Below are 13319 nucleotides of genomic sequence, written 5' to 3' on the forward strand. Positions count from 1 at the left end.
CATTGTTGGGTTCCTACTGAGGCACAAACCCTAGGAAAAGCCCCCTTGTAAACTAACAGAGACCCATGTCCAGGGCCTTTGGGGAGGCATAGGGGGCAATTGCCCCAGACCTCACATATGAGGGGGGGGGGCTCACACATGGAATGGGACACATCAACATTGGCATTGTTGCCAACTCTTTTCTTACAGAATCTTATTAACTCCAGTTCCATAAACTTAATGGGGAAAACAAACTGCTGGTAGTGTCCTTTTGTCCTGACAGCATGAGTAAAATGGTTGCAGCCACAGGCAGCCCAGCCATGATGAACACGGTTCCTGAATACAGTGCCTACACGCACCAGGGTACTCATAAAGACCTACCTGAGCAATCTCCAAGCTTTCTGCTCCCTTCACTGCATAAATTATAATGGGCTCCAGTTTCTCTTAACTCTCACCAACATAGCTTTCTGAAGCCTGCTTGTACTGTTCTGATTGGCCAGCAAAAAGGAGATAAGAGAAGAAAAAGAACCAAGATCCTGCTAAATGGCCTTCAGAATGAATATTTTGAGAACATTGATGGAAAATGCGACGCTTCAGCATGAGTATATTCAAAATCAATGTGCTATCTGTCATCCTCCATAATTCTGCAAGTATTAGAAAATGGGGCAAAACATTGTCAGAATTGGCTGTTGTACTCTGTATCAACAGGAAACTTTTTTATTATTATTATTTTGCCTGTAAACTTTTTCAATCATCTAGAGTGATGAAAACCACCTTTGTGGGAAGAGGATTCTAAAATTAGGGAGGGGGAATATGAAGCTAAAAATCATGGAAGCAGTATTTCATACCAAAACTGTATTACGGCCTGGATTTTAAGGAAGGGGGGGAACAGTGGAGGAACATTTTTCAAAGCCGCATGTGTGAAAAAAATCAAACACGAAAGAAATACTGAAACACGTTGCTGCTCCAATTATCTTTCTTGCAGAGAGAGGCATTCTATTCTACTATGTCAACTAGAATTTGGGATCACCCCACAATGGAAATTACATTGGAACGTATTGCCAACTTTGAGCCTTCTCTTGAGCAGCACTTGAGAAATCAGGGAAATAAAGGAAAGGTCATGTTTCATACATTTCCTCACAGATATGTGATGAACTGGTTGAGCTAATGGGGAATGAAGGTCATATGAAAATAATTCAGGAGATTAAAGAGGCAAAGTACTTTTCTCTTACTGTTGACTCCACATCAGATATTTCTCATACAAATCAGCTATGCATTATTTTACAGTACTGCTTAAATGGAAAAGAAAGGGGCGATTTTTGTGCTTTGTGCCAATTGAAAACCACACTGGAGAAAACTTAGGTGAAACTGTCATCAGCATTCTTAAGAAGTATATTGTTATCAAAAATTGTAGGGGGCAGACATTTGATAATGCAAAGAATATGAGTGGTCAATACCAGGGTCTGGAAGCACTCATAAAAATTATGAACAACCCTGCTTTGTGCAGGTCATTCCCTGAATTTAGTTGGGCATCACTTTATGCAGTGAAGCTGTTCAAATTTCTAGATGCTTTATATGCATTCTTCTCAGGACCTACCCACAAATGAAAAATACAATTCAACGAAGATCACTTTGGAAAAACCTGTCACAAACAAGGTAGTCCTGCAGAGAAGATGCCACACAAATTTTTGTCATTTATTATGACTGTATTTTGGAAGTCTTAGTGAAGATTGCCAATGATTCCAAAGAGAAAGTAGTGGTTATGTTAGAAGCCAACTCTTTGGTAAACAAAAAGCAAAACAAAAGCTGAAAACACTTTTATGGCAGTATTTCACAGGTTTGACCATGTCAGCAAAATACTACAAAAAACAGAGCTTGATGTGTCAGTGGGGAAATGTTCTCTTTCCTAATAACCTTTACCCATGACATGCAGAACAACTGTGAAGAAATTGAAAGGAAGCAAAGAAACTGAGTAATCAAGTGGAATCCACATATTCTGATGAAAGGTCAACAGCTCAGAGACGCAAATCAATTTTCCCAGGTGAAAAAAGTGCCTGAAACTAACTGGCAGAGAAAATTTCTAGGCGGAAACATACTACAGAGTCTTAGATAAACTTCAAATGGAACTGGAGAAGTACTCTTGTGCTTACACAAAAGTTGTGGATCTGTTTGGATTCCTGGCAAGACTGGATCACCCTTCCCAAAATCATGGCACCCTGGAAAATGATGCAGAAGCTTTATTGAGAACTTACTTAAATGATCTGCAGATTTCTCTGTCCTCTGAATAGTTAATTCATTTCTTAGATACTACAGAGGAATGTGATGAATCTGAGACTACTGCACATACTAGTTTGAAGAAAATTTACAATAATGATCTGGTTGAAGCTCTCCACCTTTATCTAACCCTAATTTGGAATTGTAAAGGAAAAAGAGCGTTCTCCAAATTAGCCTGTATTAAAAAAAAACACAATAAGTTATGCTCCACAATGCTACAGTCAAGACTCTTGTCATTATCTGTGAGTGAGATCTTCTGAGAGGACTATCGTTTGATAATTTCATCTCCAAATTTGCTGACAAGAAAAGTAGAAAACAGTTGAGATAACTTTTAAAATACTCTGAATGTGGTTTGTCATTGTCTGTAAATATTTTAGTCATAAAATATTAACATTCTGATGTCAAAAACAGCTCTGTGTGTTTTTAAAGTATTAATTATATGCATACTCACTTCTTTTCTAGCAGAGGGAAAAATGACACTGACACAAGGTGCTGTGAGCAGGGTGGGAGGCTCAAATCAACATTCTGTCCTGGGCCTCTCAGTGTCTTAAAAGGCCCCTGTGCAGGGTGGCCAGGTGTCCTATTTTATGTGTCCTAACCTCCAGCTGGCTGAGGACAGTCCTCTGTTTGTCCAGTCCAAGTCTTGTTTAAAGACAAAGAACCCTAAAGAGTGAGAACAGCAGGGGCCTTGAAGGCTCCCATCAACACTTAGCACCAGGATAGCAGACTAAGCCGGTCACCTAGTCAGTCTTCTCCACTGTGATGATGCATTGTACTTCTATTTGAACTATACGTATTATTTTTAAAATTGCAGGTAATACATATACATTTGCATATGCAAACAAAACAGTATGCAAATTGGTGTCTTTTTTGACCTTTTTCTTTTTGTGATGCAATTCCTCTTTGGGGGGGGCAAATGCTCTCCAAACAACTGAGAAGTGACAGGAGCAAGTAAAGGAGCAGCAGGAGCCTCCATTCATCTTGGCCTCTCCCTCCGGGCAGCCAGGTGGATTGGATCCAGAGCAGCCAAGTAAATGGGCAGCAGCAGCAGCAGCGAAGAGGAGCTTGGCCCTCTCAGGGATGGGGTCCATTGAATGCCTTTTGCCCAAGGTGCACTAAAACCTGTAGCTAACGTTGACTTTGGTTTCTTCTCTTATGCGTTTAAGATTTTGCTTTGTGGAACTTTCTCATTGCATCGGGATTCTCATTGCTTCCAACTTTGTTCAGGGCAGCTACTTCGCTTTTTGTTTTTATGTCATGAGGAAAATTCATAGCATGCAGATCATCCAATGCATTTGCTACAAGTACAAGCTGAATTACTCTATACACAACCCACATTGCACCAGACACATACGTTCAGTTAGTTACTACTTATAACAACAGAGTCAAACTGTTTGCCATGACCAAAGATTGGGAAAAGATGCCTCTAAAAGCAGAACAATTGTATGCCTTAGCCACAATGTGATAAGATCGATATGACAGTAGACTAAAGACAGATAAACTGATTCCATTTAATGAGCGATATCCTTATGCTCTTAGAGGAAACTAGACGTCTGCAAACAAAGGGTGCTTCCAGATGAGCATTTTATTACAATCAGCCTACCTTACAGAAAGTTACAGCAGGTCCAAATTACTGTGTCTTCAATTAGTAACCTTCCCGTGTTTTCCCACTGTTTCTTCCCCCTTTTTTCTTAACAGGAAGAATCTATTCAGGGTGAAAGGACTGGACAAGGTGGTTTGCACGTAACGACAAGCCACTGGTTTGAAAACCAATGGGTTGTCATTCACACACACCTCTTCCACTTTACCACAAACCCACGACCATCTCCTTCATAAGCTGTGCAGCATGACATGCAAACCCAGGCTGATGGGTTGTTTAGGGGCTAACAAACCATGGGTTACCTGCTGGATTGTTTAGCCCATAAACAACCCAGCTGTCCGAGTTCACATGTCACACCTCACAACTTGCAAAGGAGCTAATTGTGGGTTGCGCAGTAAAGTGGAATAGGTGGGAATGCTGTTGTTGCATCCCTGATAACCCATCAGTTTTTATACTGATAAGATTGTCATTTCATGCAAACAGCCCCAATTGCCGCACAATTCCATAGTCTACAAGCGCCAAAAAATTGGGCTGGTTATTTCAAATGAATACATGAACGTAAGCCTCACCTCTGCAGTTCCTGAATTTTGTGCACCTCTCTTTGCCCCTTCTATTTTCCAGTTTTCCTTCACCATTTGAACTCCTTCTTTTGGCCTTCTCTTCCTCATCTCTGGCGACTACCTCTTGCAACCTCCTTTTCCTAGGCCCCGCCTTATGCTATCCTTCCTTTCCTAGGACCTTCTGGCTGCCCCCTACAGGGTCAGAGCAGTTCAGCCAATGGCAGTGGGAGACTCTTATGATCAAAACATCTTAGCCCATGGCAATCTGCAGTCCTTAAGATCAAAGTAAGTCAGCCAATAGCAGTCAGAGGTGCCTTCTGCCTACCCAGCCCCTCTGTGACAGCCAGGCAACTGGTGAAACACTAGTAGGATCTGAAACAGCACCACATAATCCCATTATTATTATTATTATTATTATTATTATTATTATTATTATTATTACATAATCTTAGTATATATTAAATAATTCATAAATCTGAGAGCAATTACAAAGGCTTCTGCTCAGTTCAACTACATTTGAGACCATGTGATAGCATGTGTTAGATATAGCCTGTGAATGCATGCATGCCAACACACAGCACAGTACACAATGCTCCCTCTAAACTCATTATTCATCTAAAATTAACCGGTTCCAACTGACTAGCATTACTTCTGGGAGGTATTGTACTGGACTTGTATTCTACTGCTAGAGCACAGAGTCCTGTGTCCTGAACCAGGTTATAGACAATGCTTTCACAGAACATATGCAGGCATGTTCTATGTTTCAGGACAAAACTAAAAATTGCTCTAAAGTCTTGATTCTGCATCCATTGAATTCAATGGCAAAACTGTTACTGGTTTTAATTGTATAGGGACAGCATCTATTATTAAAACAAGCACAATTTTTTTAGTTTGATTTTTGTATTTTACTGTTAAAATCATTTTCGTTTTTGTAATTTTTCAGGACAAGAGGAAACTGCAAGAAGGAATCACTCAGAAACGCCTTAAAGTAGAAGAAGAAAAACTAAAGCATCAGCACTTGAAGGTAACATGCTCTCAGGAAGGCTCAAATAACTGGCTGAGGCGCCACTGCTAGATGGGCAAATTCACCCATCTAGCAGAAATGCAAGGCAGGCTGTAGCACGGAGGCAAAGATTGCCTCTGTGCTGCTCCCGCTCTACGTGGTATTCCTGTCAAACTCCACGGGAATTGTGATAAGATTGCACCCTTAATAGTCTTAATGGCTGGTAGTTGAATCTTTGACCTGATTTCACTGAAAAGCAATTGTGTTGGCGAGGGAGAATATGGAAGCTCTACAATGTCAGACGAATCTGAATGTGTGAATCCCCCCCCAGCTGCATAAGTCAATACATAAACAATACAAGGCAAGTTAAAAAAATATTATTTCATACACAGATCTCAGTATTTCCTTACTGTTCACAGGTTGGGTTTGTCTTTACTTAGATTTACAGATGTACTTTGAGCTTTACAAGTTAGAAAACAATAGACTTTATTAATAAACACTGGGCATTTCAGAAGTTACATAAATAATACACTTTTGTTGTTTGATCATGTGGTGCAGTTTAAAATGAGAGCCAGAAATAATTCCTTACTAAGAGTATGGCTGCAATTCTTCCAACAGCGTGTGTTCAATTTGATATTGGCACTTTGCTTCGTACACCATACCAATGATATTCAGAAAAAAGCATTAAATAAAAGATTCTGCAAAAATCTTCATACTTTATTTTATCTGGCATTTTTTTTGCCCATTAAGTTAATGGTTCTAAATGAAAATATGTTTTGACCCTACTTCCCACGCATAGGAAAAGCATCTGTAGATTTTGCACTGAAGCCAAACCTGCCAAGTTCCTTGGTACAGAATTCCAATTACTGATGGATCAAATTACCAGCCTGACTTGAATGGGAAGGGGAAGAAATGACTATGTATTCTCATGCTTGACTTTGCAAGGACAGCTTGACATTTCTTGTCATATTAAAATCTGAGCAAAAATAAAAGCTTACAATGCTCATTTGTTGAAAATAGAAACCACCCTTACATTCTCATAAAAAGAGAATCTCAACAAAAATTCCAGAGAGTGGGTAAAGCACTTATCTGAAATATGTCTGAATATTACAATATTTCCGAATCGCTCAACCATTCAATGGCTGCTTGCTTATTGTCCGTGTAAATCCCACTACTGAATTTTATCTTCCATGGATTTCAGTCTGTTTTCTCATACTAAAACTAATATCCTAAGCATAAGTACAAGGGAGTAATTCTCATCAAATTTGTACTATTTGGATATCTTTCATATAAGCACTATATCAAAATTCACTGCATTTATTTATTTATTATCTATTTAAAAAAAGTTTGTATCCTGCTCTATATCATTAAGATCTCAGGGCGGCGTACAGATAAAATCATACAAGATAAAACAATAAATATACATAGCTAAAATCAAATTAAACCATGAACCAAGTTAAAACAATATATAATTTAAAAGCAGTAAAAACAACTAAATCAGTTAAAACAATGTGCCATCTTAGTGAATTTAACCATTAAAGACTTTGTTAAAAAGCCATGTTTTCACTTGGTGCCAGAATAAAATTAGCGTTGGCGCCAGTCAGGCCTCTGAGGGGAGGGCATTTCATAGTTGGGGTGCCACAACAGAGAAAGCCCTCTCCCTTGTCCCATCATAGCATATGTGTTACGCTGGTGGGATGCAGAGAAGGGCTTCTCCAACAGATCTCAAGTCTCGGGCAGGCATATATAAGGAGAGGCGCTCCCTCAAGTATCAAGGTCCAAAGCCGTTTACTTCCTTCTAAAAGCCACTACTATATTAATTCCAACGTATAAGCAGAAGACACCTAATTATTACTAACATTATAAAGAGGACAATTCTATGGCCCCCAAACAGTGTGCCAGGGACCATTTGGAGCTCACACTCTGAGGTTATAAAGACTGCTACAACCTCAGACAGGAGGTTCTGGTATCTGAGTGCTCTCCCCCCACCCCACCGCCACCCCACAGCTGCCATAGAAAGAACTCTGCCAGCTGCTTTCCAGGGTCGCAAAAGCAATTTTGGAGATGTCTGAAACGAGGCGTGCCAGTGGGCAGCGAAGTGAGGGAAGCAAAAGGAACAGGGGAGGCCAGGATATGAAGAATCCTATGACCTTCCCATCCCTGCGCCACCAGCGTGATTCCCTTACACAGGCTCAGAGGCCCGTGCATCAGCAGGAGCCCACGGAGGCGAAAATCGCCTCTATATTATTCAACCTGCACTGCTGGCATTAGCCCAGCACAGCATTGAATACATAGTAGGCTTTGATTTCTTAGGCTTCTGATAAACAAGGACGGAACCCGTAGGAGTGCACTCTTAATTATTCAAACTATACTGTGTATTAGACAGAATTATGGCATTACATATATTTAACATTACTCTCTAAAGTGATTTCTTATTATTGTCACAGCCATGGTTTTGTGTTTTACCCAATCCAACAGTTAATATTAATAGTATTATAGCTAACAGCAAAGATTATAAAACTTTAGATTCCATTGCACTGTTTTGGGAAAATACAAATTAAAGCAGGCAGCTACAAATAAGAGACTCATAATTATAAACCCATGGATCACTGTAGATACCAGAGGTTTAGTGAACAGCTGCTCTGCATAATAAAGAAAGGTCAAATCTATCCTTGGTTACCTGTTGCAAACCTGAAAGCAAGGATGTAACTTTGTATCTCCCACTGACATTAATTCATATCTCACAGCTAGGTTCCTGTGTTCCACTGTGTAGAGCAGTCTCCAAGCGCATGAAAATATGCTTGCTTTTGCAGAGTAAATCCCATAACATCTATAATAAGTCCGGTCCAGCACTGATGAGTACAGCAGTGATTTAGGATACAACTCAGACTACTTTAATAGCAAATCATACTCCTTAAATTCTTTGAAATCTTCAGGGTACTGTAGTCACTAGAAATAGAAAGAGCGCACTGGATGTATGGATTTTTTTTTTTAAAAAAAATAGTCAGCTATTTGGGCAAGGAGGAGGAAGCAACTCATCATAATCTCAGTCCCAACATGTTCTTCATTGAAGGGACAGCTATCATGAGATGCCTACTTTGAACAATATTTTCAGACCAGCTGTTGGGCTATTGCTTCCACTTCCATGGCTACATTAAGCAGCTACATACATACTACAATCAGGCTTCAGCCTTCATGGCTACCGTTTTTTTGTTTGGGAATAGAAGAAACTGCAATTGCGGTTGCTATGGAACATAGAATGTATTTCTTAATACCATATTCAGGGCAGCTCAGAGATGCATGGAGAGTGTGTCCTTTGGTTGCCTAGCAAATACGATGTGCTTATTAAAAAATAAATGGGAACTGTGCCAGGGATGAAAATCTGGCGGGAATGGGGTGGCCTCACCAAGAAAAGAGAAAAAGGTCAAAGGGGGAAAACAGAGGTGGTTATCATTGTGGCAGGCAAGTTGGTGGCGTGTGCCTGGGCAGAGATGAAAAACTAGGCCTCAGAGCAGGAGCCATAGTGTCTTGAGTGAAACCCTGTTCCATATTTATCTTTTAACCACATACATCCCTTTGCCACTGCTACCAATTCTACATTCGTGAAAGAGAGACAGTTTTCTTTCCCTGTTTTGCTAATCTCTCTCTATAAAGCTGAACCTGTGTATGTCTGGAAATGTTTGCCCACTTCTAGATGAACTACAAACTTGAAATTGGGATGCTGATAGGTCCTCCAGTACAATGTACCAAAAAATCCAAACCTGGGGGTCTAACTATTTTTAAACATTTTTAAACAAATCCTGCACTGATGCCTACAACTCTCAGCAACTGTCGAGGAAGCGCCGCTCGGAGGACGGGGCTACCTGCAGAGCGCTGAAGGCATGCTGGGAGGTGTAGGAATTTCAGAGATCTCGGGGGATCATGTGTGGCCACATGGGTTATCTGCCGAGATATCTGAAATGGGTACACATCCCAGCATGCCTTGCCCAGAGCTGCCCACGTCCACTGGGAGATGCTTCCCTCTACTGCAGCGGTTCTCAACCTGTGGGTCGGGACCCCTTTGGGGGTCGAATGACCCTTTCATAGGGGTCGCCTAAGACCATCGGAAAACACATATTTCCGATGGTTTAGGAAACTGTATTGACTGAACTATGTCATGTATCATCTTTTGTATTATTAAACCTATTGTTATGTATTATTTTCATTAGCAAACCATCCCATGACAATGGATCGTGTAGAGAAGAACGAAAATAATTTTATGGTTGGGGGTCACCACAACATGAGGAACTGTATTAAAGGGTTGCGGCATTAGGAAGGTTGAGAACCACTGCTCTACTGCTTGGCGATGCTACTCCTCAAAAGAGCAGCGAGGATCAGCATCAGCAATGAGCAGGGGCAAGCAGATTAACGTTATTTGGGGACCCGAGCCACGTCGGCAATATCTTCTATTCCCATATCTAAAATAGAACCTCCAATGTCATGTGATAAGGAACTAGTCACCATCTTCTAAGCTGTGAGGAATTTCACAGGCACCAAGTGCAGGAAACAAAACATATCTGATTATCCAGGACAGAGATCTGATTTCCTATATCTAATATGGGAATCCTCATAGAGCTGTTATGAGGACAAACCATGTATGAGCTTATGAACCATGTTTATAAACAGGTTATAGTGTCAACATATGGGAGAAGTTGCAGTATATTTTACAGGTCCTCTAATCTTCCTTTGTTGAGCCCTTTTATCCCCTCTTCTAACCATGGGGAAATAGGTTTATAACTTATTGAGTACCACCTCATAAAAGAATAGCACTTTACCCTTTTAAGATATTGTTACTGGGATGTTGGCAGAAGAACCTGCTTAAAGCCTTTAAAAGGAACCTTTTAGCTCTTTTTTTACCCCTTAAAATGTTCCTTAAAATGTTATATATAAAGCATATGTCAAGCCTGTAGCAAGATTTACTTCAGATTATAGAATGATTGGCTGCCGAGGAAGTATTCTGGGAATTCTTTGCTTCTGGTTCACTCATGGGCCTGTGTGCATCCCAAGCATTCACAGGCCTATATGACAGAAGTTCATGTTGCTGCCTCATTTCCAGTGATATGGTGGAATGTGAACCACACAAGGCAAATGCAGCATTCTATCATTCAAGCCATTCTGAAAGTCTTATCGCATCACACTTTGCTACCAGCCTGTCTTTGTTATAATTTACCACAAGCTGCCATGGCATTTAAGAAGTCACTGCCTAAGAGATACAATCTCTCCCAGGCAAGTGCTGCATTCTGCTGTGGTATTTTTTGCAAAATAGAAAGAATTAGGTATCTGGATAATCAAAGGCAACAGTGTTACTGCTCTATTACTGACATGTAGTAAGAAGTTATCAATTGTGCAATGCCTGCAAGTTCAGGCATTTCCAACGATTTTAGGTTGTTCATTCTAAACGGGGCGCATTTAGATGTGCATGTTTATCAGCAAGCAGTACCTTGCATGCGTGGATGAACAAAAACAGATTACTCACAACAGCTTCATATCTTGCAGGATGTTATCAGCTCAAACACACTGCTTTTCAATCGGGACAGTTCAAACATTCACCTGAGACACATCTAGCGATGAGTGATCGAACTATGTGATGCACATGTCAATCACAACCTGCATTTCCTCAGCAGTCCAAACTCATATATCCTGTGTGATCTATATGTTCTCCAAAAGCACTTTTTCTCCTCATGATTGCCCCAGTGTTCAGATCCATACAGTCCCCACCTTCCTTTCATGCCCTCTTGCTGCTGCTACCACCACTGCCACAGTTATAAGCTTTTCCTTTTTGGGCTCAGTGCAGATGAAACATTCTGAATCTAACCATGATTAGGAATCGAGTAACATGCTACAGTCTTACAGGGTCTCTCCTCCACCATCCCACACAACATCCCTGACCTTTTAGTCTTATAGACACACATGTCAACCTGCAGTATGATAAAGATGTCTACAGGTCAGTTATTCATCTTGGTGGAACTGGGATACTACTGCTTTAAAGTGCTTTATAACAGTTTTGAAAACTGTATACATAGAGCTTTATCACACCAGCGTTATACAGGGCCGGCGCTGCCATAGAAGCAGCTCAGGTGGCGACCTAGAGCACCAAGGTCCTGGAAGCCGCTTTCCCACAGTGGCTCAGAGAGGGCGGCTTCCGGGCACGCCGTTCCGAAGCCGCCTGCCCACCCCAGTGTCCTGGTATCGAAGCCAGGAGTGGCTTCCAGCCAGGCGCTGACTTCAAAGCCAGGAGCAGCTTCCAGATGGACACTGGCTTCGAAGCCAGGACACTGGGGTGGGGGAGTGGGCGGGCGGCTTCAGAATGGCACGCCCTGCCAGAAGCCACTCTGGGAGAGCGGCTTCCGGGCGCGCCTTTCTGAAGCTGGCTGGCTGCCCCCCACCCACCCCAGCATCCTGGCTTCGCTTCGGCTGGGCAGGCGAGATGGCGCCCTGCGCCCAGGTATGCTGGGGTGGAGGTGAGGAATGGTAGGGGGTGGGGGTGGGGGGTGAAAGCAGCTCACCTGTCTAGGGCACAAAATAGTCTGGCACTGGCCCTGGTGTTATACTGTGCAATCACTGCAAATTGCTTGCAAAGGACTCCGAAGTTTTCCAGTTTATAATCCGCTTTTATTGTGAAGTACCATATTTCTTCGATTCTAAGACGCCATCGATTGTAAGACGCACACTAATTTCAGTACCACCAACATAAAAAAGGCTTTGATTCTAAGAAATAATAAATGACCTGCGATTCTAAGACGCACCCCGTTTTTAGAGATGTTTATATGGGGGGAAAAGTGCGTCTTAGAATCGAAGAAATACAGTACTCCCAGGCATCCTGCTTTAATGGTGCTTCTTATCCAAAAGAAGTGCAATATTTTGCTACTAGTTTTTGAGCGTATCATTTGTTGTTTTCCGAGCGGCCACTGGGACACAGGAGCAGGATTTGAAGAAAAATTAAACAAATGCTTACATCTGCATAAGCTTTAAAGATAAAGACATCAAAATTGTTACAGTAATAGATATTAAGGAGAGCTTTAAGCATACCAAATTTGAATCGGATTGGGTCATCCGTTGATTTTTTATGATTTTTTTTACATTTCACCCTTTAAACCCATTTCCTGGTATGCAAAGGAACTAGCCGCCTGGTAGCAACAATAACAACAAAGGCGACAGCTTAGCGCTGTAGGGGATAATTCGAGGGAAACATGGGATGAAGCTCGTAGCGTGTCCTGGACCCCAACAGTTGTCAAAACTGTTATAAAGCGCTTTAAAGCAGTAGTGTAGATCCTGCCCAGGTCAGTTCATATGAGAAGTTGTAAAGAATAACTGTCTCATCCATGCTGTAATCTCAACATAAGCCAGGAGATCTGAGACCTCTTTTAGATTCACACACACACACACACCAGACTTCCCCAACGTAACAACTCACAACTCCCATTAGTTTTGTCACAACTCCCATCAGCCCCAGCCAGCATGGCCAATAGATTCTGGGGGTGGTAGTCAAAAACATCCGGAAGGTCACACTTTGAAAAGGGCTGTCTTACGCCTTACTGAAACTCCTTTTGGTAGTATCTAATGGTATCCCAGCACTGATGATATTGTGCTAGTGTAAAGCGACACTTGAACAATGTAACAGTGCAATGGCAAATTGTTCAGAAAGTTCAAGATAGCTCATGTGGCACCAACATACAACAGTGGAGTGCATTCCTGCACAAGCATACAATTTAGACTGTCCGTCCAACTGTTCTTCCCATTTAAAAGGGAAGGTGAAACAGGATGATGTTCATATGTCATTAAGCAGGAGTGGCATCACTAAAGAGGACACTGAATGACATCATTCCACTGATGGTGCAAGTTGGTTTTTCATCAGGATGGACCC

At 41.5% G+C, this 13319-nt stretch overlaps 1 protein-coding gene across 1 annotated transcript in view; it reads left to right on the top strand.

Annotated features, from left to right (window-relative positions):
• Positions 1 to 13319, top strand: part of PALMD (palmdelphin) — a 78691-nt gene that overhangs the window by 45781 nt on the left and 19591 nt on the right. The window contains exon 3 of the mRNA XM_063136259.1: positions 5357 to 5437. Coding sequence (XP_062992329.1) covers positions 5357 to 5437 — 81 coding nt within the window. The remainder of the gene's footprint in view (positions 1 to 5356; positions 5438 to 13319) is intronic.

Source organism: Elgaria multicarinata, chromosome 1 (genome assembly GCF_023053635.1).
Source record: "Elgaria multicarinata webbii isolate HBS135686 ecotype San Diego chromosome 1, rElgMul1.1.pri, whole genome shotgun sequence".
NCBI classification, from domain to species: Eukaryota; Metazoa; Chordata; class Lepidosauria; order Squamata; family Anguidae; genus Elgaria; species Elgaria multicarinata.